The sequence below is a fragment of the Mytilus californianus genome, unplaced genomic scaffold (assembly GCF_021869535.1).
Source record: "Mytilus californianus isolate M0D057914Y unplaced genomic scaffold, xbMytCali1.0.p SCAF_3, whole genome shotgun sequence".
Classification (NCBI taxonomy): domain Eukaryota; kingdom Metazoa; phylum Mollusca; class Bivalvia; order Mytilida; family Mytilidae; genus Mytilus; species Mytilus californianus.
In genome coordinates, this window is record NW_026262679.1 from 21,691,373 (window position 1) to 21,718,466 (window position 27,094).

The 27,094-nt window shown below is 33.6% G+C and overlaps 1 protein-coding gene across 13 annotated transcripts in view; it reads right to left on the minus strand.

Annotated features, from left to right (window-relative positions):
* LOC127734119 (heat shock 70 kDa protein 12B-like) overlaps positions 1–27,094 on the minus strand; it is a 151,737-nt gene that overhangs the window by 109,171 nt on the left and 15,472 nt on the right. For 2 of the 13 annotated variants that reach the window (XM_052243785.1, XM_052243783.1), the window contains exons 2-4: positions 21,649–21,985; positions 20,493–20,708; positions 16,314–16,461 (exon numbers count right to left, since the gene is read on the minus strand). The exons of 3 other annotated variants lie outside the window; for them this stretch is intronic. In XM_052243785.1, coding sequence (XP_052099745.1) covers positions 16,314–16,461; positions 20,493–20,708; positions 21,649–21,957 — 673 coding nt within the window. In that variant the 5' untranslated portion in view covers positions 21,958–21,985. Of the gene's footprint in view, positions 1–3,584; positions 3,701–3,909; positions 4,002–11,724; positions 12,108–14,390; positions 15,838–16,313; positions 16,462–20,492; positions 20,709–21,648; positions 21,986–27,094 lie in introns of those variants that run through there. 8 more of the 13 variants (XM_052243784.1, XM_052243786.1, XM_052243791.1 and 5 more) reach the window with 7 other exon arrangements.

Consider the following 27,094-nt stretch of genomic DNA (forward strand, 5'->3'; position numbering starts at 1 on the left):
GACAAAACGAACTGTTCCAATTTTTGAACCAATCAAGAAAAATGCAATGGCATTACTTAGAACTCCTCATGGGAAGACTGTTTCGGCAATGAAGGACAAAATAAGCATACTGAAAAGTGATGTGTCGTTATTTTCAAGACTCTATATATCTTGTCAGACAAGAGGTAGCGACATGGAAGTCTTCTTTGCTCATGAAAACAATATAAATCCACCAGCATTGAGCCAGAAAGGGAAAATGCGTCTCGGAACCAAATCGGATCTTCTCAGTAAGTGTTTAGAACCATTGACAATAACGACAGGTGATGTCCCTGAGGTGGATGTTTTAGTTATTGACGGAGCAGCAATTGTGAATATGCTTAAACCATCAACCATCTCGTACCTTTGACGATTATGCTGATTTGATATTCTGTCCTTGCATTAGGAAACACCTGGAAACTGTAGCAAGAGTGGATGTAGTCTGGGATGCGTACATAGACAACAGCTTGAAGGCTGCCACAAGAAGCAAAAGGGGAAAGGGAATACGCAGACGAGTCCAGGGTAAAAATAAAATTCCTCAAAATTGGCAAAGTTTTCTGAGAGCTTGCTCAACAAAATTTTGCGGAAAAGGTAGTTGTAGCAACAAATGCTCCGGATGTTTTATGTTATCTACCACGTGATGATGTTTCAAGTTTAGCACCATGTTCACACGAAGAGGCTGACACTAGAATCATGGTGCATGTGTCTGATGCAGCGAAACACGGACTTAAACGAGTCATGATTCGAACAGTCGATACTGATGTTGCTGTCATTGCTGTTTCGCTATTCCGTAAAATTAGGGCAGACGAACTATGGCTTGCGTTTGGGAGTGGAAAAAGCTTCAGATATATATTTATTCATGACCTTTCAAATGCACTAGGCATTGAGATACCACACACACTTCCTGTGTTCCATGCCTTTACCGGTTGTGATACCGTATCTTCGTTTGCTGGAAAAGGAAAACAGACTGCGTGGGATACATGGATGGCATTTGAAGATGTGACTTTAGCATTCAGCATAATGATTGATCAGCCTACATCACCAGATATGGATTTAATAATGGCATTGATAGAACGATACGTGGTTTTAATGTACGATCGAACAAACACATCAGATGGGGTTAATGAAGCAAGAAAACAACTGTTTGCGCAAAAGGGAAGACTAATTGAGGCTATTCCGCTGACTCGGTCTAGTCTTTTCCAGCATGTAAAACGTGCAATATACCAAGGCGGGTGTGTATGGGGAACGAGCTTGGAATTGGTTCCATTGCTACCTAGTCCAGGCGCTTATGGATGGCAAAGGGACATAGATGATCAATGGGAACCCTTTTGGACAGCTCTTTCTGAGGCCTCGTCATCTTGTCAGGAGCTTGTACATTGTGGATGTAAGAAAGGATGCGGCGGTCGTTGTAAATGTGAAAAATCACGTCTCCCGTGCACTGCTTTATGTGCTTGTGATGGTGATTGTTAATAGACATGTGTTGCGGCCATATATTAGTAATTTTAAAGATGTTTTAGTACTTTGGTACTTTAGTGACTATTTTTTTTAAATCAATCTATCCAAAACTGTAGATTGAGGATACAGACTGAGTTTTCAAATCTCCGCCATATTTATTTTTTATTGTATTAAAACATTTTAACATAATAGTGAATTATTGGTTTGAGTATAACTTTTTAAAAAGTCAAAAGTTTAATGACCGGCACAAAAAACACTTTTTTTACATTTTGAAAAAAGAGGAATATATTACTGTGGATTCATTTTTATTCGTGGTATACCAATTTTCGTGGGTTTCGTGGGTCACAGTGAACCACGAATTTAAGAATTCAACGAAGAATAAATGTGTATGGAGTCGGATGTGTATTTCCGGTTATGTTATGCAGTTCTAGTATAGTGTTGACTAGCGATAAACATTGTAACATAAAACGTGTTTTTATTGAAAGAAGATACAAGTATTTTGATTAAATCAATAATAAATAGATCGAATATCAGTGATAATTTACTTTTTAAAATTGATTAAAACTGTTCATGGAAAATAACTGCAAGTTGTTAATTACCGTGTCATAGTTTGGTGTATTGGTGATTAAAAATCAATATTGTTTATGACAGGAACATTTATTTTCACACCTTTTACTTATATGACTGTTTATTATATCGTGATTAGGGAAATGAGCTTTCAATCATAGAGTTTTGAATGCCTTATAAAATTCCAACAAGAATTTATAAACTGTAAAACAAACAAATAATTAGTTGTCTCTGTCCATTATTGTAATAGAAGTTTTCAATGAACACTTTAACCTAGAATGACCAAGCCAGGATTTTGACAATTCAAAACTTTTTCAATGAATTCCTTCTTTTTTTTGTTTTATTATTGATCAAACCAAGGAGGTTATATGATCTCCTAAATCAAAAAGAAATCCACGAATTACGTATCTGAATTTTTTTATTCTTTTTTGTAATCAGCGATCCACGAATTCACGTATACCACGAAACGTCTTTTTATCTCTATCCACGAAAATTGATACCCACGAAAATAAATGAATCCACAGTATGTGATTTTAAAAACATATGACCTATACATTGTATCCATGAGCAGCACCAAAGAAAGGTTCCTGTACAATATGATGATAGTAGCAATACATTCAAACACATTTCAATTACCCTCCCAAATAAATACGCTTACTTTAGTACAATGTCCGCCATATTGGATTTTACCGGAAGTAGGGTTTCCAAAGACTTATAATCTCTAAATGTATCCAAAAGTAGCACATAACAAAGGTTCGTGCCGAATATAAAGATAGTAGCATGATTATAACACCTTTTCACATACCAGCCTTCGATATTGGGCTGATTTAAGTATACTGTCCGCCATTTTGAATTTTACCGGAAGTGAGACATTTTTTTCAAATGCTTCCCTATCTGAAATCAAAGAGTAATACTAGAGGAAGCGTTGTGCCAAGTTTCATGCTTTTAGCAGGATGTACACAATTTTTCATGAAGCCGCCGTACTATTCAACTTATTTTGTTTTTTGTTTGTTTAATTATTAAATTTTAAATCAATTTCAATCATAAAATTTAACCCCTTCAAGCTGATAAATGATTTCGGGCAGTAGTAACTCATAACTAACTGTTAGTAGGTATAAACAATAGAACATGATTTACATTCATTCTTCACAGTTAAGAGACCAAAAATCCTACAATTCCATTGGTCCAGAGCACTTTGTTATATTATAATAATAGTTATACAATAATATTGCTAGATAAACACCATAAGAGGACAATTGTCATGAACACTTGTACAAATGCTGATTGTTGTTATATCAACAAATCTGTGTTATAATCTGAATGATTTCTTATCAAATAGTGACGTTCAAATAAGTATGCTTAAAATTAGTAAAGAAAACTTAAGCAATAAACAAAATTTAGTAAAAATTTTTAATATTAGATATATATATTTTAAGCAAACAAAATATTAAATTCTTTGGCTTCATAAAAACTGTTTAACTGATTTAGACAAAATGGCAATTTAATAGATTTTAGTAGGATTATTGAGAAAGCTTTTCACATGTTACCCATTATTATTGCCCAGTATTACTGTAAAACCAAGTAAAACCAAGTAAAATCCGAGTTTTCCCAGTATTTCCCACTTGGCTTGGCAATATGGATAAAACCCGGGGTTTTGCCAACCCTGCAAGAAGAGTGTAAAATTTCATTTTAAGATAAGATAAGAAAACTTTATTTTGATTCAGCATGGTTTAAAACATACAAACATAAGCTCTTGAGAGCTTTTCATCGAATATATATTACAATAACACATATAACATAGAACATCTTCTACGTGCATATGAAAACAAAACAAATTAAACATAAAATGCGAAAAGACGTAATTTACAGTACCTCTAACAGTTGTCCTAGTGCCAATACGTTTGTAGTTTAATTTAAAAAACTAATAATATATCTATATGTAAAACTTGATTTCAACGAATCGTCGAATTCATAAATTAAATCAAGGAAGTAGGTTAACATGGATAATAATAGAACAGTGAGTTCTTATTACAGATCTATTTTGAACAGACTGAAGTTCTCTATCCTTACTTTAAATATTAGCATCGACTTGATTGAATGATACTACTTAATGTTCAAAGATGTTTTAGATATATTCGAGATATATAATGATGGCAGATCATTAAAAAATCTGTTAAATTTATTCACCAATTTTCTACAGTTTGGCATATATATATTTATACAGATACTCATCAATTATGAAGTATGTTATTTAATTAACCTCTTAATGTATCGTATGTGTCGTTGATTATGTAGCTCATTGACGTAATACTCCAAATATCATTTTATTCATGTTTATAAATTATTTTTTTCCTCAGGAAAAGGTTACTGGTGAAACATTATTAATAATTTGCTGACCCATTTCATTGGAAAGAAGTGTCTTATAATTATAAAATTATATTAGTTAACTCAAGATTTAAAACCGTACATTGATGAGACAAGACAAGGTAAACCTATGTAATCAAGACAAGGTAAACCTATGTAATCAAGACAAGGTAAACCTATGTAATCGAACAATCAATATTGAAGTATGTTATTTCATTAAAAAACACAAAATATACGAATTTCTATCTAAAAATAGACAAAAATAAATCAGAAGCAAGATAAAGATTCATCGATTGAAATAATCGAATAAACTCAGTATAAAAACCCAAAGAACATAAACAGCGGAAGGATTTAGTAATCCTACTAATCTTACGACATATACCATATTTTATCAAAAGTTTAATAACATTGACAGTACCAAGTGTATTGCAACAGAAGCGTATTTCGACAATTTCTTCAGTGATGCTCGAGGCTAAAATGTTTGAAAATCTAAAAATCTAATACAAACGTCGAAGAGCTGATAAAACCAAACAGGACCAAAAGTAAAACCAAACCCGGACATGAAATCAGACCTATGCTACAGGGAGATACATTACTTAATTCAAAATGATTTGGACACATGATAACATCAAATTTAAATCGAACAATATCTGTATTACGTGTTTCATAATAGAACAGAAATTATGTAACTGACATGAAGTGACACGAATTTGTGAGATAAAAAACACAGGCTTATCTGAAACCTTTTTGGATTTATTCCAATAATGTATTTATACTTGAAAGGAAAATGAAAAAAATTAAATGCTTTCAGATTGAAAATTGGAAATAAAAGAAATGATTTAAATAAACTGGTGTAAAATTCATAGTTTAGTAATTCAAATCAACATGACATACATTGTATAATTAAAACGATTTACCATAATCATTTTCCCAGTTCCACGAACATAAAAAGGAAGTTAAAATTGTGATAGTTTTGTATAAGTGAAACTATAAAGATCAATTGTAGAGACTACATTCTCTCAGTCAGATTTTTATTACAGAAAGTATTACTTTAACCTCGTTACATACTGATTTTGATTTGTCTGTTCGTTGTCACAATTGTCTTTTTCACATCTTCATAGGTTGTTTTTTTCTACAAGGAATTTGGTTTTGATTGAAAATCGTTGGTAGTCAGTTATGTTTATTCACATCTACTGTGTAGAGCTTTACCCTTGTATAATGTTGGACTTCGTATTTCGGTATTTAGATTGTTCGGTTTGTTGGATTTGTTTTTTTTTGTTTTTTTTTTTGTTTTTTTGGATAGAGAGAGTGTGTTGTTTTTTGTTTTTTGTTTATTTTTCTGTTTATTTATTTTTTTTATTATTTTTTTTTTTTTGGTTTTCTTATTTGTTGCTTTGTTGCTTTGCATCACGGTGCGAAGATATTAGTTCATTAGTTACGTAACACATATCGGTTCTCATTGGTTTCCTCATTATGTGGGACAGATTCTATTGGCTTTAATGATATAACTAATTGGGAACATGTCCCGGACAGGAAAAGATATTAGATACAGAAAAAATGCAGTATGAGTATTTAAAATCAGTTCCAATACTCGATCAATGAATAATTTTGCCTTTATGGTTTGCCCTGCTATATATCATGTCGCGTAAAATTCATATTGATAAATAGATTCAGGCAGTTAATTTTGAATTATTGATACAACAGTGTTATAAGTTTTTATAACTTGATCAAATCATAATAGATATATTGCATGACATGTAAAATATTAGCTTTTATTAATCTGATCGTCAAAGTAACTTAACTGTAGACTGAAAAATCATATTTTTTTCAAATCACACGGTATTTTTCTTGTATTACCCCACCAATGAATTTTCAAATCAAAAGGAAGCTTTCTTCTGTCAGTTTTAATGTTGCCTTAACATTTTTGCGTGAATTGGTTGAAGCAAGCTTCAAGGAAGTGTTAATGGATAAACTACGGTTTACTATAATACGTCCCATCTATGACAGGTTTATAATATCACAATTATGAGTATATGCGCAAAGGAGATAAATAACACCTTTCCAATACTTAAACAATCACATAAACCACATCTTAATTAAAAGAATGACTCGAAAGCTTTTAAGAAATCTAAAACTTGTTTGTTTTGATGTTGTTTCATTTTTTAAATGTATGGTTCCTGGCTCGTTACATTGTAACATATACCCCCATATTTTCTGTTATTGATATCCTTAAGACATCACCTGCGAAGCCAATAAAGATGGAAGGATCTATGTTATGACATTCAATTATATCTATTCACAATTCTCTTAGGAAACAAAATGTAGAGCTAATGTCAAAACTTAAACCTCCAACAGTCAGACGTAATTTTGAATATATAGAAAGTTAAGAAGTCGTACGACGCTATGATGTTATAATTTCTCACGATAAGAGCGACAGTACATTGCTAAACCTTAGAAAATAAGCAAAATCGATAAAGGGCTTAAAACGTTTCTTAATCTAAAAGAGGTTATATTGCTTTTAGATTAATTTAATTCCTGCAAAATTTTATATTCTTAAAACTTAGAGAAATCTACTACCTGAAATTTAGTTTGTGTTTAAGGGTCAGCATATCTACAAGTTTTGTTCACTATCATGTTTGTTTGCAAGTCTGTTCTTGAAATGTTCAGAGACATTATAAAGTCTTTTAAAAGACTATACTACGTAAATATTCTATCATTGTTAAAATGCAATTCGAAGGCACACACATATTTCCCATTAAAGTTATTTTACAAGCTAGAAGATTTATTTCTTCGACCTATCAACGTCTTCTCCAAAATGCATGTGCAAAGTAACAATACAAGAGGATTTGAAGGGGGTTTACAGAATAGAAAACAATGGGTAAAAAGAGCTGAATATAGGACAAAAAATATGAATAATAAAGAATAATAGACTAAAAAAGAAATAATAGAGAATGATGGGGTTTTGAAATATAGAGATAAGGGGTTAGAACAAACAAATAAATAATAGAGAAAAAAAGGTATAAAAAAATAATAATAAAGAATTGATGGATTCTCATCCTGACCCTCATACAAGTGTACAGACAAACAAGAAGAGATATAAACGTACAAACACAGAAAACGGATGGTCACACTAATTATCTACCTTAAGATTCCTCATTCCTGCAGAACCTCCATATAGATTATATGTCTTTAGGTGATACTATATCTTAGGGCTACCTTTTCATATATTTTGAAAGACAGTTAGTTGCTTCTCAGAAGGAAGATATTGCACCAAAGATTCCTTATAGTACAGTTTTATTCATCTCTTTGAACTTTTTACAGGCGCTATAATAGTTTGAATGACCTCCATGGAATATCTCATTCTGTGTGACAGATGACCACTATAATTTTCTACTTGCATGTTATATCTCGTCTTATTATCCTCGATTGTCACATCTACAAATGTGACTGAGCATCGTATTTTAAGTTGCCATGAGCAACATGAAGAGTACCACTAGTGGAGAAGAAACTGCTTACTCTTCTAGAGCATCTGAGTACGATCTACTGGAGAAGAAACTGCTTACTCTTCAAGAGCCCCTGAGTACCACTAGGGGAGAAGAAACTGCTTACTCTTCTGGAACACCTGAGTACCATCAGTGGAGAAGAAACTGCTTACTCTTCTGGAGTACATGAGTACAATCAGTGGAGAAGAATTGCTTACTCTTCTGGAGCACCTGAGTATCACTAGTGGAGAAGAAACTGCTTACTCTTCTAGAGCATCTGAGTACGATCTACTGGAAAAGAAACTGCTTACTCTTCTAGAGCCCCTGAGTACCACTAGGGGAGAAGAAACTGCTTACTCTTCTGGAACACCTGAGTACCATCAGTGGAGAAGAAACTGCTTACTCTTCTGGAGTACATGAGTACAATCAGTGGAGAAGAATTGCTTACTCTTCTGGAGCACCTGAGTACCACCAGTGGAGAAGAGAGTGCTTACTCTTCTGGAGCACCTGAGTATCACTAGTGGAGAAGAAACTGCTTACTCTTCTGGAGCACTGGAGCACCTGAGTACTACTAGTGGAGAAGTAACTGCTTACTGTTCTGGAGCACCTGAGTACCTTCTATTGGAGAAAAAACTGCTTACTTTTCCGGAGCACCTGAGTACCACTAGTGGAGAAGAAACTGCTTACTCTTCTGGAGCAACTGAGTACCATCAGTGGAGAAGAAACTGCTTACTCTTCTGGAGCACCTGAGTAACATCTAGTGGAGAAGTAACTGCCTACTCTTCTGGAGTACCTGAGAACCATCAGTGGAGAAGAAATTGCTTACTCTTCTGGAGTACCTGAGTACAATCAGTGGAGAAGAAACTGCTTACTCTTTTGGAGCACCTGAGTACCATCGGTTGAGAAGAAACTGCTTACTCTTGTGGAGTACTTGAGTACCTTCGGTGGAGAAGAAACTGCTTACTCTTCTGGAGTACCTGAGTACAATTAGTGGAGAAGAAACTGCTTACTCTCCTGGAGCACCTGAGTACCTTCGGTGGAGAAAAAACTGCTTACTCTTCTGGAGCACCTGAGTACCATCAGTGGAGAAGGAACAGCTTACTCTTCTGGAGTACCTGAGTACAATCAGTGGAGAAGAAACTGCTTACTCTTTTGGAGCACCTGAGTACCATCGGTTGAGAAGAAACTGCTTACTCTTGTGGAGTACTTGAGTACCTTCGGTGGAGAAGAAACTGCTTACTCTTCTGGAGTACCTGAGTACAATCAGTGGAGAAGAAACTGCTTACTCTTCTGGAGCACCTGAGTAACATCAGAGGAGAAGAAACTGCTTACTCTTCTGGATCACCTGAGAAACATCAGTGGAGAAAAAACTGCTTACTCTTCTGGAGCACCTGAGTAACATCTAGTGGAGAAGAAACTGCCTACTCTTCCGGAGTACCTGAGTACCATCAGTGGAGAAGAAACTGCTTACTCTTCTGGAGTACCTGAGTGCAATCAGTGGAGAAGAAACTGCTTACTCTTCTGGAGCACCTGAGTACCTTCTAGTGGAGAAAAAACTGCTTACTCTTCTGGAGCAACTGAGTACCATCGGTGGAGAAGAAACTGCTTACTCTTCTGGAGCACCTGAGTAACATCTAGTGGAGAAGAAACTATCTACTCTTCTGGAGTACCTGAGTACCATTAGTGGAGAAGAAATTGCTTACTCTTCTGGAGTACCTGAGTACAATCAGTGGTGAAGAAACTGCTTACTCTTCTGGAGCACCTGAGTACCATCGGTGGAGAAGAAACTGCTTACTCTTCTGGAGTACTTGAGAACTTCGGTGGAGAAGAAACTGCTTACTCTTCTGGAGTACCTGAGTACAATCAGTGGAGAAGAAACTGCTTACTCTTCTGGAGCACCTGAGTACTTTCGGTGGAGAAGAAACTGCTTACTCTTCTGGAGTACCTGAGTACAATCAGTGGAGAAGAAACTGCTTACTCTTCTGGAGCATCTGAGTACCATCGGTGGAGAAGAAACTGCTTACTCTTCTGGAGCACCTGCGTATCATCAGTGGAGAAGAAACTGCTTACTCTTCTGGAGCACCTGAGTACCATCGGTGGAGAAAAACTGCTTACTCTTCTGGAAACCTGAGTACTATCAGTGGAGAAGGAACAGCTGACTCTTCTGGAGCACCTGAGTACCACTAGTGGAGAAGAAACTGCTTACTCTTCTGGAGTACCTGAGTACCATCAGTGGAGAAGAAACTGCTTACTCTTCTGGAGCACCTGAGTACCACTAGTGGAGAAGAAACTACTTACTCTTCTGGATCACCTGAGTGCCATTTAGGTGTTTAGTTGGTAAATGCTGCCCATATTCAGAGTAGTGTTTTGTTGATTTCTGTTTTCTGTTAATTTTTTCTTTTGTTTATGGTTATGAAAAATTTGCTTCGACTTACGATTTTTTTGTATATCCCAATTTTAGTGTATCCCCTTTTATCAAACAAGGAGTTGAATGTAATGTGCTTCTAGAAATAATATATCTTGGAATACCATAAGGAGATTAGTAAAATATTTAAACAGGAAAGGTGCACAAAAATTGAGATTAATATGATATAAAAATAATAAGATGTGGTATGATTGTCATGATTTTCTCCGGAAAACACTTAAACCGAGAGTGATATTAGATGGTACAGAAACACTAAAGCTGAGAGTAGCCTACGGTTCTCTATGGAACACTTATACGGGAAGTATTGCAAGTAGCTCCGTTACACTGAAACTGGGATAGGATCAATATAAGATGCGCCTTAAAACTTTCAAAGTCGGAGGGACATAAGTAGCCCCGAGGAACTCTTTAAAGAAATAAATTACTTACATACTTACCAGAAAGTATATCAACATCCGGGGAGAACTAAGTAAACATAAACTAAGTTAAAACATACGACAGCTGTTATTAAAGTGATTTAAATATTTAGAATTTTTTCTGATCACAGACGAGGTTATATACAACATTTCACTTTTCACAAATTTTACGTTTAAATTTAAAAAAAAACGCGTTAACCATTATTTTCAAGCTGGAGCTGTTTAGACATTTTACTGAATTTCAACTTGAAATATTCTAGTTTTTGTGGAGAAGAGTGTTCTGTATATGCATAATTTGTCACTATTAAATCTCTCTTCCGAATTCGAACAGGTTACCAAATTATGACTTTATCTAAAGAAAATTGGTTCTATGTTTCCTTAGAACATAGCTTACTAAAATGATGATAAATTGAAACTCAATACACTTGAAGAATTTGAGGTATAAGGTCATCAATAACACATGTTCAAAGAGGACGAATCCTTATCAAGTGCTCTCAATGAATAACTCTGTTTCTTCACATTAAGAATAGTATTAAGTAATATTTATTGAGGCCGAATGCGGTAATTTTGCGTTTTCGTTTTGATATTTGAAAAGGACAAAACGCAAAAATTCGAACGCAATAATGCGACAGTGAAACCACGAAGGTGAAAACGATTTTGCCTTTTCGCCTTTTTGCGTTTTGAGGTGTTTTTTAAATAGTAGGATGGTGTTATAATAAGTATAAAAAAAGTAGTTCATGCCAGTTCAAACGTTGCAAGAAAAATGGTTCATGCCAGTTTAAACGTTACTAGGAAAATTGAAACTAAAAACATGAATTTTTTAGTATTTTTTTTCATCTTTGACAAAAAGAAACCAGGAATTCAAATATTCAGCAAGTGACCAAAGAACACATTAAGTCACGATTGCGCAAAGCGATTAGATAAATTATTAGTGATGTTTTGTCATCAAAATGTAACACTATAAATCATAATGGAACGAATGAACGCAAATATACACGGACCATAATTGCACAAAATTCGTAATTGCAACTCCAAGTAGACAGCTGTTTTAACATATTTGCATTTAATTGACAACATATGTTTAACGTTTAATTGACATGTGAAAACAAAACGTGCTCTTGTTCTCCCTAACATGTTCCTTTACTCATGTGAGGCAGACTTCAAAGTTCTTCCATGAGATACCCATGCATCTTGACAAAATCCTAAAACGTATTCAGTTACAAGGCCTAACTCACGGCTGTCATTCGGTTTATCGAGAACAAAGATCGTGAAAGAATAAGTACATTTTTTGGAACGGTGGTCAAGCATTCCGTGACAGAAATTAAATACAATTCAACTGCAAAATCTGTGAAAATATCCATTGTATTATCAACAGGCGTTTAAAATCTGAAAAAAAGAAATTTAATATCTGTCAAAAAACCTTATAATACTGTGCACTAATTATAAACTAGAGAAAAAATGCAGTACTTTTGAAGAAAACTCAAAAGGCAAAACAGAACCTTATGTGAATCATTTAAGAAAACCCACGTTTTGGATCTACAATGGTCAGATTCCAATAAATCATGATACATTTGAAACTAAATCTTTTAAAAGTACAGTAAAATGGATGTGATGCTTTCCTTGAAAAGGTAAAGAATATTTTCAAAAGATCAGGCAACGCGTTATCTTGATTCTTTAAAGCAATGCGTGACCTGATAAGACTGTATAGGTTTTGCTCAACGTTGAAGGCTTTTTCGGTGACCCACAAATGCTCACATCTACGTCATTTGGTCTCTGGCGGATAGTTGTCATAATGACAATCATACCACATCTTTTTTTCTTATATTTATCATCAGAAAATATTTTTTTTATCATTGATTTACATCAATAGATTGAGCGTGTGATTTCTTAATAAAAACGTAAATTGACCACCAACCTTGTTTTCTACAACACCTTTTAAAAAACCTCAATTAGAAAATAATATTATATTTATATTTATATACAAGCAGTACTTCGATGGTCATTTAAAGAGGGGAAACAATTGTGTTAAATGTATAGCGCTTTCTGTTCATAACTAAAGAAAAATATGGATGTTTATATATATATAACCATATATTTAAGACCTGTCTTCACTAAAGAGTAAATATAACTTGACCTCCAAGATAACAAGGCCACGGGGGCCTATAGTCCTATAATATAAGACTTCGGAGTTTCATATCGTTTGTCCTCGTCGGATAAATGTACCCAGGACACTTAGCTGTGTATACGTATTTGAAGTGTGTCCAATTGTGTATATAGACACCCAAATTTTACAGATAGTATTTGATTCAGCTTCATAGTTTTTGGACACGACTACATTACTGACAACGTATGTTTCACATTATTCTTAACTAACATTTTTACATGAATTAATAGGTTTAGTAATCTCTCAGATTTCTGAATGAAATACTATTCAGCTTGTTTGTTTATAACACCGAAATGAAATATTGAAATGATTTCGTAAGAACCTAGGTCATATTTTTATTGTAAATTGTAATATGTGCAGCTGAACATAGCGAAATAATGTAATATTTACACATATCGTAATATCAGAACTTTCAATTACGAATAATCAATGTAGGAAAATGACGGCATGTCAAATCAATTACATGTGTAGTTAATTTTTTGAAAAGCATATTTCAGTCATATCAATGTTTAGAAAATCTGTTGATTTAAATGTTCACCATAGGAGATGAGTAAGTAAAATTGAGTTAGTGGATATGATAAAAGAAATCCACAAGAAAGACCACAGAAAAGCTGATACAATCTACGAAGCCTTAAGGACCATAGTTTTGGGACAGGCACATAACGAATGTGGCGGGGTTAAACATGTTTGTGGGCGCTTAACCCTCCTCTTACCTGGAACAGTGGTGTAACAGCACAACATAAAAAATAATGCTCATTTCCTTCGTACATGTTTCACTCCAGGTGTAAAACTCAGAAATTTGTTGAAAAATATCTTACAGATATAGAGTCCGAATTATAATACTCTCAAAACAATTGGTTGTACTTCCTTTTTTTTTGTCTATTGTTGAAGACTGAATGTTGCCCTCTAGATGTCGTTTGGTTTTCTTTGTCATTAGGTTGTTTTTCTCATTGACGTACACTCACATGTCATTTGTTAATATAAATATGAATGACACACGACACCGTAGATCAATTGGATAGATCACATAATTGATGAACTTTTCCGATGAAGGACATAACTCGAAAGTGGTTTATTAACTGCTATTGAAATAAATATTTTATCCATGTATATGTTATAAGATGTCGGTGGTTGTCGTGTTGTCATTTATCGATGTCAGTCCTCCTATTTTGTTTTAGTTTGAGGAAGAGATGTAACTGACTTTTTTTTTGTTCCTTCTCATACGTCTACTAAGTCATTACGATTAGTAATGTATACAGACAACTAGTTTCTTAAAACAGCTGTACATAAAGACAAAACGATACAGATGATATAAATAAAGATTGGTTTGACAATGTGTTCTTATTCCTCATATATGTATGTTGTATCATAAAAAAAACTATGAATGTAACAAACCCTTTTCCTTGCAGGGTGTCATCGACACTCTTCAATACAATGATTTTTAATTTTCTCAAAAAAAGTTGAGATCATTACCTCCAAACTCTATATACGCCTGGCATTCATGATGAGTTTGTATATCTTTATTTCTTATGATATGATATATTCCTATTTGACCTATTTTAGAAAAGCTTTTGACGTGTAAATTCAGGCTTATTTCGTGGTAAAATATTTGTCAGATAGCAGGGGCGCATGTTATCATAATACACTTGCAATATTGACTATGTGAAGTATATTATACACCAATTTACAATAGTTAAGAAATTGTTGTTCGTCAAAAGTAGGACAAAAAAGATCCAAAAACATAACATTTAAAACGTAAACCAGCGTTGTCCGAGCAAGTAAAAAATCTTTTGACAAATAGTTTTTAAATATAAAACTTGAATTGCGACAGTAACTATTTCTACACAGTTTATGGAAGGTTGTATTGCAATTAATGTTACAATAAAACAAACTAAATGAATTTCCAAACAGTTTTACAGGATTTCCCACTGTCTGTTTCAACAGCTGTCATTCTTATCTCCGTGTCACCAAAGTAATATTCAACTTCAACGGTCCGTTTTTCTTCTGATGGGTCCGGTATGTCTATCGTCGCTTCACAAACTCGGTAGCAACCTTCTTCATTTGTATATTTGGTTAATTCGGAGTCCGATTTGTACAAAGCAAGGTCCATAAAGCATTGCTGAGGTTCATCCGTCAAATATTCTCTTTTTATGGTTGTACCTACTGGAACTGAATCGTTTTTCATCACTATAAAATCAAATATCTTTGGACAAATGTACCGACCTCCAGCCTTCTTCTTCCTTGACATCTCATGCACTTTTGGGTCAAACGGTTCAAACACTTTTGTTCCGTATGAATATATCATGAATCTTGATCCAATAATGCTTGTTTTATGACCAAATATTACAGCTCCCTTTAGTACAGATAAACCTGGCTCTTCAGGAACAACAAAAGTTTTGTTTGGCAATGCTTCTTTAAGAGCGTGAAGCACGTGCTTACATTCAGAAAATCCTCCTACTAACAAAAAAAGAGAAACGTCTCTTATCGCCTTAATTTTACTCGTGTCTTTCACTAAAGATACAAGTCTTTCTATTGTTGGACCAAAGAACGATTTCATTAATTCATCATCAATACAAAGTTTTTCTCTATTACGTTTTATTTGATTTTTATATTTGGACATTTTGATTTTGTTATCTATATTTTCCTCCTCTAGTTCCTCTATCAGCTCGTTAATTGTCACTAACGGAATTCTTAGGTAATTCTTGTTGGTAATTTCTCTTCTTTTAACTGTTTCAAATTCTCTCAGAAGCTCCAAGTAGGAGGATGGCTGTTTCTTTTTCATCAGTGTTATCAACTTCTGTCCCAGAATTTCTCCCAGGACTTCCATGAAGGCATTATCTACTTGTGTGCCACCACAGTCATCTCCGATAGCATGGTGTAGTTCTTTCAATAAGGGAAGTTTGTCATCACCCTTTGGTAGTCTCTCGTGGATTGTTATATCAGCTGTACCCCCTATAAGTTGTAATCAAATATATTTGTTTATGTATGAGATTAAGATCAGAAGGTTCACTTTCGGTTTATACGAGTAAAATGAAAAGATGGGAGGTATACGTCAATAGGACAGCAACAAAAAACAAATAACATACAGTGACACACACACACACAAATAACATACAGTGACACACACAAACACACACACATAGACACACACACAAATACACACAATTTGTATGTTATAATATGCTGTAAGAATATGTTTTTTCTGTTTCGTTTTGAATAAACGCCTACTACAAAAGGTCGGTCATTGACACCAAATTATTTAAGGACACTAGTAGAAACAAATTAGAAAATGATAAGATTAAATAACTTGCAATGAAAGATAAATGATATAACTAAACAATGTCATACAAACGGATCTCGCGTTTACTTTCCTAATACTATTAAATTCAAATTGTACTTTTTGGATCCAATAGCATAAATATATTTACCTCCTAAATCAATGATCATATATTTCTGTCCTGTTCGATTAAGCAAACTTCTTTCATTAGATGCTCGTTTATCTTCTTGATATTGACAGAAAATAGAGGCTGCTTCTGGTTCCAAGGCAATTACAAGCTTTTCGTCATCTATACCAGCCTGCAATATATAAAGAAATATGTCATATAACATTCTGGCAATACTTTAGTGCAGGGTAAAGCAATCTTTATTAATGCGGAAATTTATTAAATAAGCTATAAAATAAAAGGGAGTTAAGCAAAATATTGAGTTTTTTAATTGTTTACGAAAGCCTTCACATCACTGTATGCCTAACAAAGCTTACACTGTCCATCGGATAATATACTTCAACGAAACTTACTAAATAGTCCTAGACAAGCATATATCTGATTTATGATTCTTATAATCTTCAATAAAGGTCACGAACCAGACCTTCTTTCACTCTATAGGGTACCTGAATTATATAAATGTCCTTACATACAACGTTATATATCGCTGATTCATTTCTCTCAAAATACTAACATTTATAGTATCTTCAAGCAACATTGGGTTACTGTGAAACAAACCCGCTGATGCGAAGCTGTGCCCAGTCACTGCAACAGTAATAAATTAATCGCACCTAATCAGGAGAAGGAGATTTTAGTTCCAAAGATATGTTGTACGTCTTGTATTGCGATACTTTACATGAACAAAGAACAATCCTTTCAATAGATTCGCACATTTGTGCAACACTTATACATTTTCCCAGTTTACTAAATAATTTTTCGGAAACAAATAGTTTTCAAAATGTGTAATATTGTTTTGAATATCTTTGGTATTTTATCCGGTGAAAGTATTATAGGAGTCATCATGTACTCTGAAGAATAAAAACGAATAATTCTTAGACTACTTTTTGCGACTATGTTCCATATTGAACTTTAAAACGATGGAACCGTTTAGTCTGCTTCATATCTTAGCTTACATCTAGAAATTGACAGTGAGAGTCGGTTGATAACTAAACATTCCGACAATCCCGTTTGGTCATATAGGGGAAATAGCTCTCATCGCGTATTCAGTTATTTATACATCCTTGGCTTTCACATTTTTGGGTTATTTAAATAAATGACGTCATCATGATTTAGTTTGACAGTTGAAAAACACTGGTGTCACAGATGACCACATTTATGTCCCACAAAAATTCAAAAAATATATCGCAACATAATCATCTACCTGCCCCAAGGGATCAGTAATTGCCAGTAAATGTTTTTAGTTGTTATTACATTTACTCTTTTGACATTCATCACTGTGTAGAATCACCACAGGATATTGTTACCCCCGGTGGAAAAACAAATGGGAAGTCAGTTATGGTCAAATTCTTCTTATTTTCGTAATATTCTACGTTTTGCTGACAAGTAAAGTTTTGTGCTAGTGATTCCTAATAAGGTAGCTACTATTTACGGCTGATTATGATCCTTAATTGGCTTTTCTCTCTCATCAAATCGTCAGAATCTGACCGGGTGGTACCTGTTCAACGAAGCATGTGACATTTTCAAACTTGTTAAAAACACATTTATCTTTCAACTATTCATTTGACGTTTTCGTAGAATAAAGGTATATCATATATTAGCTTGGACAACACTGTTTTTCGAAATAAACTATAACTTGTATATTACTAGTAAGCGGATAAATTGTACGGCGAATAACGGCGAATAGTTGTTTACTGTGCTTGGATTAGAATATGTACTTTTCGCTATTATTGTTTCTTTGCTTCGGGGATACTTATATCCGGTGGTGATGCTACACAGTGTTAATGGCATCTGGTGATGATGACAAATATTTGATAAATATATCAACTCAAAATGTTTATCGACGCAGGCAGAATTAGAGCTTGAAATAATATTATAAAGACATTTGTCTATTGTTAAAGACAGATATACATGTAGGAAAACGTTGTCTTAGGTTTACTGTCTAAAGAAAAGGAGAAAGATACCAAAGGGCCATTGAAACTATAAGTCTAACATAAACTGACAACACAATGACAAAAAAATAAAAAGCATACAAAACACAACATAGAAAACTAAAGATTGAGGAACACGAACCCCACCAAAAACCCACGGGTGATCTCAGGTGCTCAGGGAGGTTAAGCAGATCCTTCTCCACATGTGGCACCCGTTGTGTTACTCGTGTAAGTACACACCCGGTGAAAAGTCTAATTCAGTAGATCACATTCTAATTTACACATCTTCTGTATCTATTGTATGAATATATCATGAATCTTGATCCAATAATGCCTGTTTTATGACCAAATATTACAGCTCCCTTTAGTACAGATAAACCTGGCTCTTCAGGAACAACACATGTTTTGTTTGGGTTTACTGTCTAAAGAAAAGGAGAAAGATACCAAAGGGCCATATTGAAACTATGAAAAGTCTAATTCAGTAGATCACATTCTAATTTACACATCTTCTGTATCTATTGTTCTATATTTGAAATACTTCAAATTTTCCCTAAAAAAGTTTGTTTGCCCTTTTAGGAAACGTACAAAAAGACATAATATGTGAAGTATGTGATTTTGAAAAATGTCAAATTTTGCTTTTTAACCGCTGCGTTTTGAGTAGCTATTTTTTTTATTTTTTCTTACTTTCCGAGGAGGGGAACATTAATGGCATAATTTTTTTTAATCGCATCAGTATTCAATTTTCTACTTCGATTCCCGCATGAACATTTTAGTTTATACCTGATGTGCAAATTCCCACGTGAGATGTTTATTTTATACCTGATGTGAACGTTTTCACGTGAGATGTTAAGTTACATTAAGTACCTTATGTGCATACTTCAACGTGAGATGATTTGTTTGTGCCTGTGCTATGCACATTTGCACGTAAGCTGTTGACTTTATAAATGATGTGCGCATTCTCACCTGAGATGTAACTGATTTATTCCTGATGTGCACATTCACACATGAGATTTTTTAGTTCATACCTGATGTGCACATTTCAACATGAGTTGTTTAGTTTATACCTGATGTGCACATTTTTCCGTGATATATTTGGTTTATACCTGATGTGCACATTCGCACATGCGATGTTTAGTTTATACCTGATGTGCACATTCCCACTTGAGATGTTTAGTTTATACCTGATGTGCACAATCGCACGTGAGCTGTGTAGTTTATACCTGATGTGCGCATTCTCACGAGAGATGTTTTAAGTTTATACCTAATGTGCACATTCGCACGCGATATGTTTATTTTATACCTGATCTGCATATTTCTATGTGAGATGTTTAGTTTATACCTGATGTGTACATTCCCACGTTGTTATAAAATGGTAATTATTATGATTATTTATCTTGGCCTAATTTTTTTTAGTGGCCTTATAAGATGTTTACATAATTGTGTTGTGACCTGTATATAGCTGTTTACAAAATAATGTTATAGCGTAGTTTTGAAATCACTTGAACAATGATCGTAGTTACAGATGGAATGATTTGACTTGCATAATAATTCCAGAATAATCATAATCTACTATGCATAATTTAAACTTCTAAACTGTTCTAAAAGTTTCCCTTCTATTGTATTCCAGAAGTTTCCCCTCTACAGTGTTCTAGAAGTTTCTGCCGCAACTATATATATAGACGCTGAATTGTACTAAATATACAGAAATACAGAAATATATAAGTATTCTCCGAAGATCACTGGAGTTGTTGGAGTGACACTTTTGTCTAAGTTAACAACACCATACTAGTTTGTGAACTTATTGGACATAATATTCCGTTTGGATTCCGCAACAGTTAAGAGAAGAATTCCGGATAATGTTGTTCTTGTAAAATTGAATAACAAAACTTGTTAGATTTATTATTGATTTTTGTCTTTTGTTGGTTAAAAGTTTTCAGGTGATTTCTGGCCGTTTATAGCTGATGTGCACATTCGCGCATGAGATGTTTAGTGTATGCATAAAGTGCATATGCCAACATGAGATGTTTGGTTTATTACCTGATGTGCACATTACTACGTGAGATGTTTTCAGTTTATACCTGATGAGCACATTCCCACCTGAGATTTTTTATTTTATACCTTATGTGCACATTCCCACGTGAGATGTTTAAAGTTTATGCTTGATGTGCACATTCCTACGTGAGATAATTGTTTATAGCTGATGTTAACATTCCCATAAGAACTGTTTAGTTTATACCTGGTGTGCACATTCCCGCATGAACTGTTTAGATGCATCCGTCCATATCGTTGGAACAGTTAATACCCATCGTATTTCATGTGGCTCTATGGTTTTGCCCTTTTCAATAATCTGAGTCAATAAATGGTCTTTCAGTGCTTTAATAAATTTTGAAAATACTTCTAAAGCGGCAAGAGTTTTTCCTGTCACATCCTTAAGTCTTTGTTGTTCTAGATTCTGAAAAGGAATGACAAAGATATCAGATGTAGTTCGATATTCAAAACTATGACGCATCCATCTCTGCATATATTTGTAACAGTGCCTTTCGCTTTGAAAATTTATATACATTTATCGTCCGTCAAAGATTAAAAAAAGAGTTTTGCTTTGTAATATCCTGGATAAAACTAGACTAAGTTCTTCTTTTGTTCCTTTGAAGAATATCGATATTTTTAAAACAAATGATATGAAGTCAAAAACAATTGAAATACTTGGAAAACAATTTGAATAAATGAAACAATGCCTATGTTGCTCTTCAAATGAAATGTCATCGACGATTAACTACATGTATATTGCCTTCCCCTTACAGCAAGGTCAAAAGGACAACTAACAACTAAAGACACGTGATAAAATCTTACTACAAATTCTGTCATCGAATGGTAATCGTAAAGCATCATTTCATGTTCAGCCATGTAATAGACTATATCACATTATAAGGTAACTTTAAGTGTTTGAATTTGAAATAATAGGTGTAATATAGTTTTGTTAGTGTTTATAAACTACAGTCGTCTTTGTTGTGACTGCGACTTTTTTTGTCTGCATGTCCGTGATTAATCAATACAGTGTTAACGTTGTTAGTAACGTGTGATAATGACGTGAGAGGAGAGAGATGTTTAGATGGGACTGTTGACGAATGAACAGAATAGCTGGAATGGTGTGAACTGTCGGAGTGTATGCCGTTTGTTTTGTATTTTATGTGAACTTTGTAACGTGTGTATATACATGCAGTGCAAATAAATCGTGTTATTTTCTACAAAGATGGTGTTTATTTATAAATATGAAGGCTCGGAATTCTACGTTCACCACAGTCTCAAAAATAAATATTACCTCTACAAAGTATATGTGGTGCAAGTATGAACAAAAACGATTTTGTCACTTGCATTTTTAAAAATGTCATTACCTCATTGTCATACAGTATCATTTTGAAACGATGAAAGAAGTAATAATCTTCTTGATTTTCATTGTCCTCTTCCTCTAACTGTGAATAATCACTTTCTGCTTCAAATCCAAAGGATTTAACATTTCTGTTTTTATCGAGAAGAATACAGGTAGGTGTCTTCAATGACATTAGTTGTGCATTACCTGCATTCCAGGTCTGATTGGAATAAATTATTAGTGGATCACGTTTGAAATCAGTCGTCAGAGAAAAGGCATACCCAGAATAGGCTGTGCCAAAATCTATAGACGCAACCATTAAATAGTCACACATTGTTTCGAAATTGGCAGATAAAATACATCTGAAAAAAAGATTATGATAACTGACAAGGTTGGTGTATTTTGTTATTCAGCAACAATATCAGTTGAGTTCAATGTTAAGTTAATGCCATCATCAGCCAACGGTAGTGATGAGGAGGACTGTTTGGTATGGTAAATGTTTTATCCGTTTGTTTGTCAGCATATTGTATCCGCGAATCTTCTAGAACCAGTGACCCGATTTATAGGAGGTCATTACTTTTATGAAAAAAATAACCGGGTACCCAACACATTGATTAAAATAGATTTGGCTCGTTTAATTTTCATAAAATTTTTACAAAATAATTACTTTGACTTGTAGACAAAAATATAAAAAATTCAAAAAATTTGAATCACACAATATACAGGTTTAATTTCATTGGATATATAGCAGTTCGACAATACATCACCCCCATCCCCCGTTTGTGCACTTTTTAATTGATAAATTTTAATTTCGTGTATTTTTTTAAATTATATTCATTTCTTCATTTTTATACGACCCCAAAAAATTTGCGTTCGTACAATGCTATCATGTCGTCGTCGGCGTCGTCGTCGTCGTCCGAAGACACATTTGGTTTCCGGACAATAACTTTAGTTAAAGTGAATGGATAATATTTTACCAGAAGGTTCATTACCACAAAAGGAAGGTTAGGATTGATATTGGGGGTTATGGTACCAACGGTTCAGGCATTAGGGGCCAAAAAGGAGCCAAAAACAAGCATTTTTTGTAGTTTCAGGACAATAACTTGTGTCTAAGTGTATGGATCTCTCTGAAATTGTACCACAAGGTTCCATATCACAATGAAAAGGCTTGGATTGAGTTTGGGGGTAATTGCCCCAAACGTTCAGGAATTAGGGGCAAAAAAAGGGCAAAAAACAAGCATTTTTCTAGTTTCCGAACAATAACTTGTGTTTAAGTGTATGGATCTCTCTGAATTTGTAATACAAGGTTCCATACCACAAAGGGAAGACTGGGATTGAGTTTGGGGTAATTACTCCAAGGGGCTTCAAAAAGTTTGGAGGGGATTTTTTTTTCCAATTTTTTTGGGGGGAGGGGGGCATTTTGTTCATTATTTCTTGTCTAAAAATTTTCCATTTTTACATTGATTATTTCTGATTTATATATACAAGCAACAAATAGTGATATGGCAGGAGATACACACCAAACAAGGTGTGTTAATTATTATATATAACAGATTAACAGTATTGCGCAATAACAAGAAATCTTCAATTGCACAGTATTGCGCAATATCACACTATTGCGCAATAGCAAGAAATCTTCAATTGCACAGTATTGCGCAATAACAAGAAATCTTCAATTGCACAGTATTGCGAAATAGCAAGAAATCTTCAATTACACAGTATTGCGCAATAGCAAGAAACTTTAAATTGCACAATATTGCGCAATAGCACAGTATTGCGCAATAGCAAGAAATCTTCAGTATTGCACAATAGCACATTATTGGTCAATAACACAGTATTGCGCTATATCACAGGATTGCGCAATACTGTGCAATTGAAGATTTCTTGCTATTGCGCAATACTTCGCAATTGAAGATTTCTTGCGCAATAGCATAGTATTGCGAATAGCAAGAAATCTTCAATTGCACAGTATTGCGCAATAGCACAGTATTGGGCAATAGCACAGTATTGCACAATATCACAGTATTGCGCAATACTGTGCAATTGAAGATTTCTTGCTATTGAGCAATACTTCGCAATTGAAGATTTCTTGCGCAATAGCATAGTATTGCGAATAGCAAGAAATCTTCAATTGCACAGTATTGCGCAATAGCACAGTATTGGGCAATATCACAGTATTGCGCAATAGCAAGAAATCTTCAATTGAAAATAAATACAAATCTTTTAACCAATTTCAATGGGATTAATTTCAAGTCTTTATTTTGGGGGGTTCTAACCTTGTATTACTATTTTGGATATTGGGCCCCATACCAGGTTAGTTAAATGTCCCATTTCAAATTTTTAAGATCTTTGACCACATTTATTTTGTAACAGAAACCTATAGTATGTCAAAAATTTGATCCGAATTCAAATTCAGACAGTATCAAGCTTGAATATTGTGTCCAAACTTGCCCCAACTTTTCAGTGTTCGATCTACGCCGTCGTATCAGGCTGCGCTCGGCGAAGCATTTTATTATTAATCATTTCCTTTTTATATTTTATTATACAATGAATTTAAAAATACGGAGATGAGGTATGATTGCCAATGAGACGACTATCCACCAAAGTTAGTGGACTCGACTTATTTGATAATTTGTTTAAACTATTTCATTATCGTTTTTTATTTAGTCGTTGTTATCTATCATTTCGTTATTTCAGAGTGAGAAGCTCATTCTAAATTGATTTTTATTGTTTGCTCTCTAATATACCCTATTTTGCTAGTCCACTCATTCATCGAGATTTAAGAATAAGGAGGGTTGAGATCTAAAAAAAATTAGTTTAATTTTCGACCTTTTACATATTCATGTGCCTATCTTGTCAGTATTTATCTTATGTCATATCATAATGTTTTCGTAATTTATTAATCTGTCTTTGATAATTTTTGTTTATTTTTTTTTCGCGATGAACGTTTTTACTAGGAACGATTGTAAGCCTAACATAGTGTATAAACACTGTCACGTGTTACTTCTGATGTTTCAGTCTTGTTGAAATCTCGTTAAGGAATTATTTCCAAAACATGTGATACAAGTGGAAAATATCAATGAATTTCAAAAATATTATATTCAAACTAAACTCTGTGAAAAAATTGTGTACGTATAAGTAGTTTTTGAATAATAAATATTTCAAATTTTATACCCAATCCGGTCAGTGTCATCAGCCAAAATGTTGAGTAATGGGTCAGGGGTACAAAGAAATGATTATACCAAAAATATGTACATCCCATTTCATTTTTTTCTTTCCAAAATTCTTATTTATGTATTTTTTAAATCATTTATAACAAAGAAGTTGAAATAATATGCTTTTTGTACTAAAAAAAAGAAAATTCCAAATTTATCAAATTGACAGCATGGTCAATTTGACATGAAAAAGCATCAAAATGTTTTCTAACATGTTAATATTAACACCAACCTATAGTTGTTTTAAGTTAAATTTATTCAGATTGGTCCACTTCATCTTTAGGGAAAGTATGAAAAAAATCTTAATTGTGAAACTGTGATTTTTTTTCATGATAATACCCCAAAAATGGGTAAAATTGATGAAAAATTGGAAAATCATTTCAAATAGGGTACTTTCAAATAGCCGTAGCAAAAAAAAAGAAGTGCACCTCCATATGATTTCACTTTACTTTCTTACCGTCATATAAACCCATAAATCAGGTTTAGAAAATAAGTTTAATTCTAGAAATTTTTGGCTCCTCAGAGGTGTACATCCTTAAAGACTTATGTTGAGGTCTATATACCCATTGGCTTTTTTTCTCATTGGGTCGTGGTATCATTAACATATACCTCACATCGTTTACTAATACAAGTAAAATTACCGCATATGCGAATATGACCGTATTCAATACAAAATAAGATTGTTAAACTTGACTCCACTATTTGGAATAGATATACGGAAGTACAATTATATTCTATTATGAATAAAGAGTAAGAAGTCATTATTCAAAATTCAATATATTAGTATTATTGATTTGAAGGCATCGAGGCAGGAACACAATAACACTTTGATCTTAATACCAGTGACTGGAACATTTCTCTCTTATGTGATTTAAATTATACTGATTTCATGTTCACTTGTTTTGTACTTTTTGTATTGTGGGTCATATAAAATATCGAAAAAAGCATTTTAAGAATTTACGTTGTTGTTAATATTTGGGTTTTAAGGATGTACTCAGGTCAGGTTTATGAATTTTGTCAGATGTTCGGACTTCTTGGGTTTTTTCCTAAGATACAGGGTAAAATATTTTGCCCCATATCACCCGATTTTCTTTTCATGGAAAATTTCAATATCACATAAAAAGGTCATTACCAAAATTAAAGCCGATTCTAGATTTTGTTCTTACGATTTGAGACCCAAATAATGCCAATGCTTTATATAAGGTAAAAGTCCGAATATCTCAAAAAGGAGTTCCATAACCTATCAATATTTTTAGCTTATTTTGTTTCTTTACTAACGCTCTTTGGACTTGTAGTATCAATTTTAAATTCTAGATTTTTTTAATTTCACCTAACTACATCCCTAACTGATCAGCACTCTCAGTTTATCCTTGCCACATGTCTTTGAGTCGAGACTTTTGTTATTGTCTCCTTATGTTTTTAACATCTTGTCTAGACATGTATTATCTAGTTATAGCTTGTTGTATACATTTGTAGGGTGGATGCGTTTTGTTGTCTTTTAGAGGATAATCTCTCTTCGTTAGATTTTTTTAACTCCTTCAATACATGTTATTGTTTATGTTTACATTTGAACTGCTTCAGGTAGAAATAGTGCTTAAACATTCAAATCAAAATAGCAATTTTATACGACCAGCACTTCGGAACACACTGTTTTACGTCAGGCCTTATATTATTTTGAGATATTACATTTAGATATCTCTGATGAAACAACGCCTGTAACTCAAGTTTAAAAATTGAGAACTTGTTCTCAGATAGAATCAATATTATATGTAGATGCATGGAAATATACCTACAAATTATAAATAGTCACATGCTTAAAATAATTCAATAGATCATATATCCGTAACATTTAAATATACCCGTTTCCAAAAGATAAAGTGCAAATATCTGATACCAAATGGTAAAAGCAAATCCCATTTACTTAAAATTAGAATGCCATTTTCCCCAAAACAAAGTATAGATTGAGAACTTTTTGAACCGAAAAATGGTAGATTTGTATTTGAGTATCGATAAGTATTCTACTGTGAGTCCTTTGCGAACCGACAAATTTAACGACTGAACTGTATTTTTAGAAAGACCGTGTTCTCTGTTTGAAACACCAATCAATCATTATAGCGGTTTGCGTACACAAATCAACTGTTTTTGTTTTATGTTTAAATAAAGCCTGTATGAACATTCTTTAATTATAAAAAAAATATTCCATAACAAACAAAAATACCACACACATGCACTAACTATATATAAGAAGATGTGGTA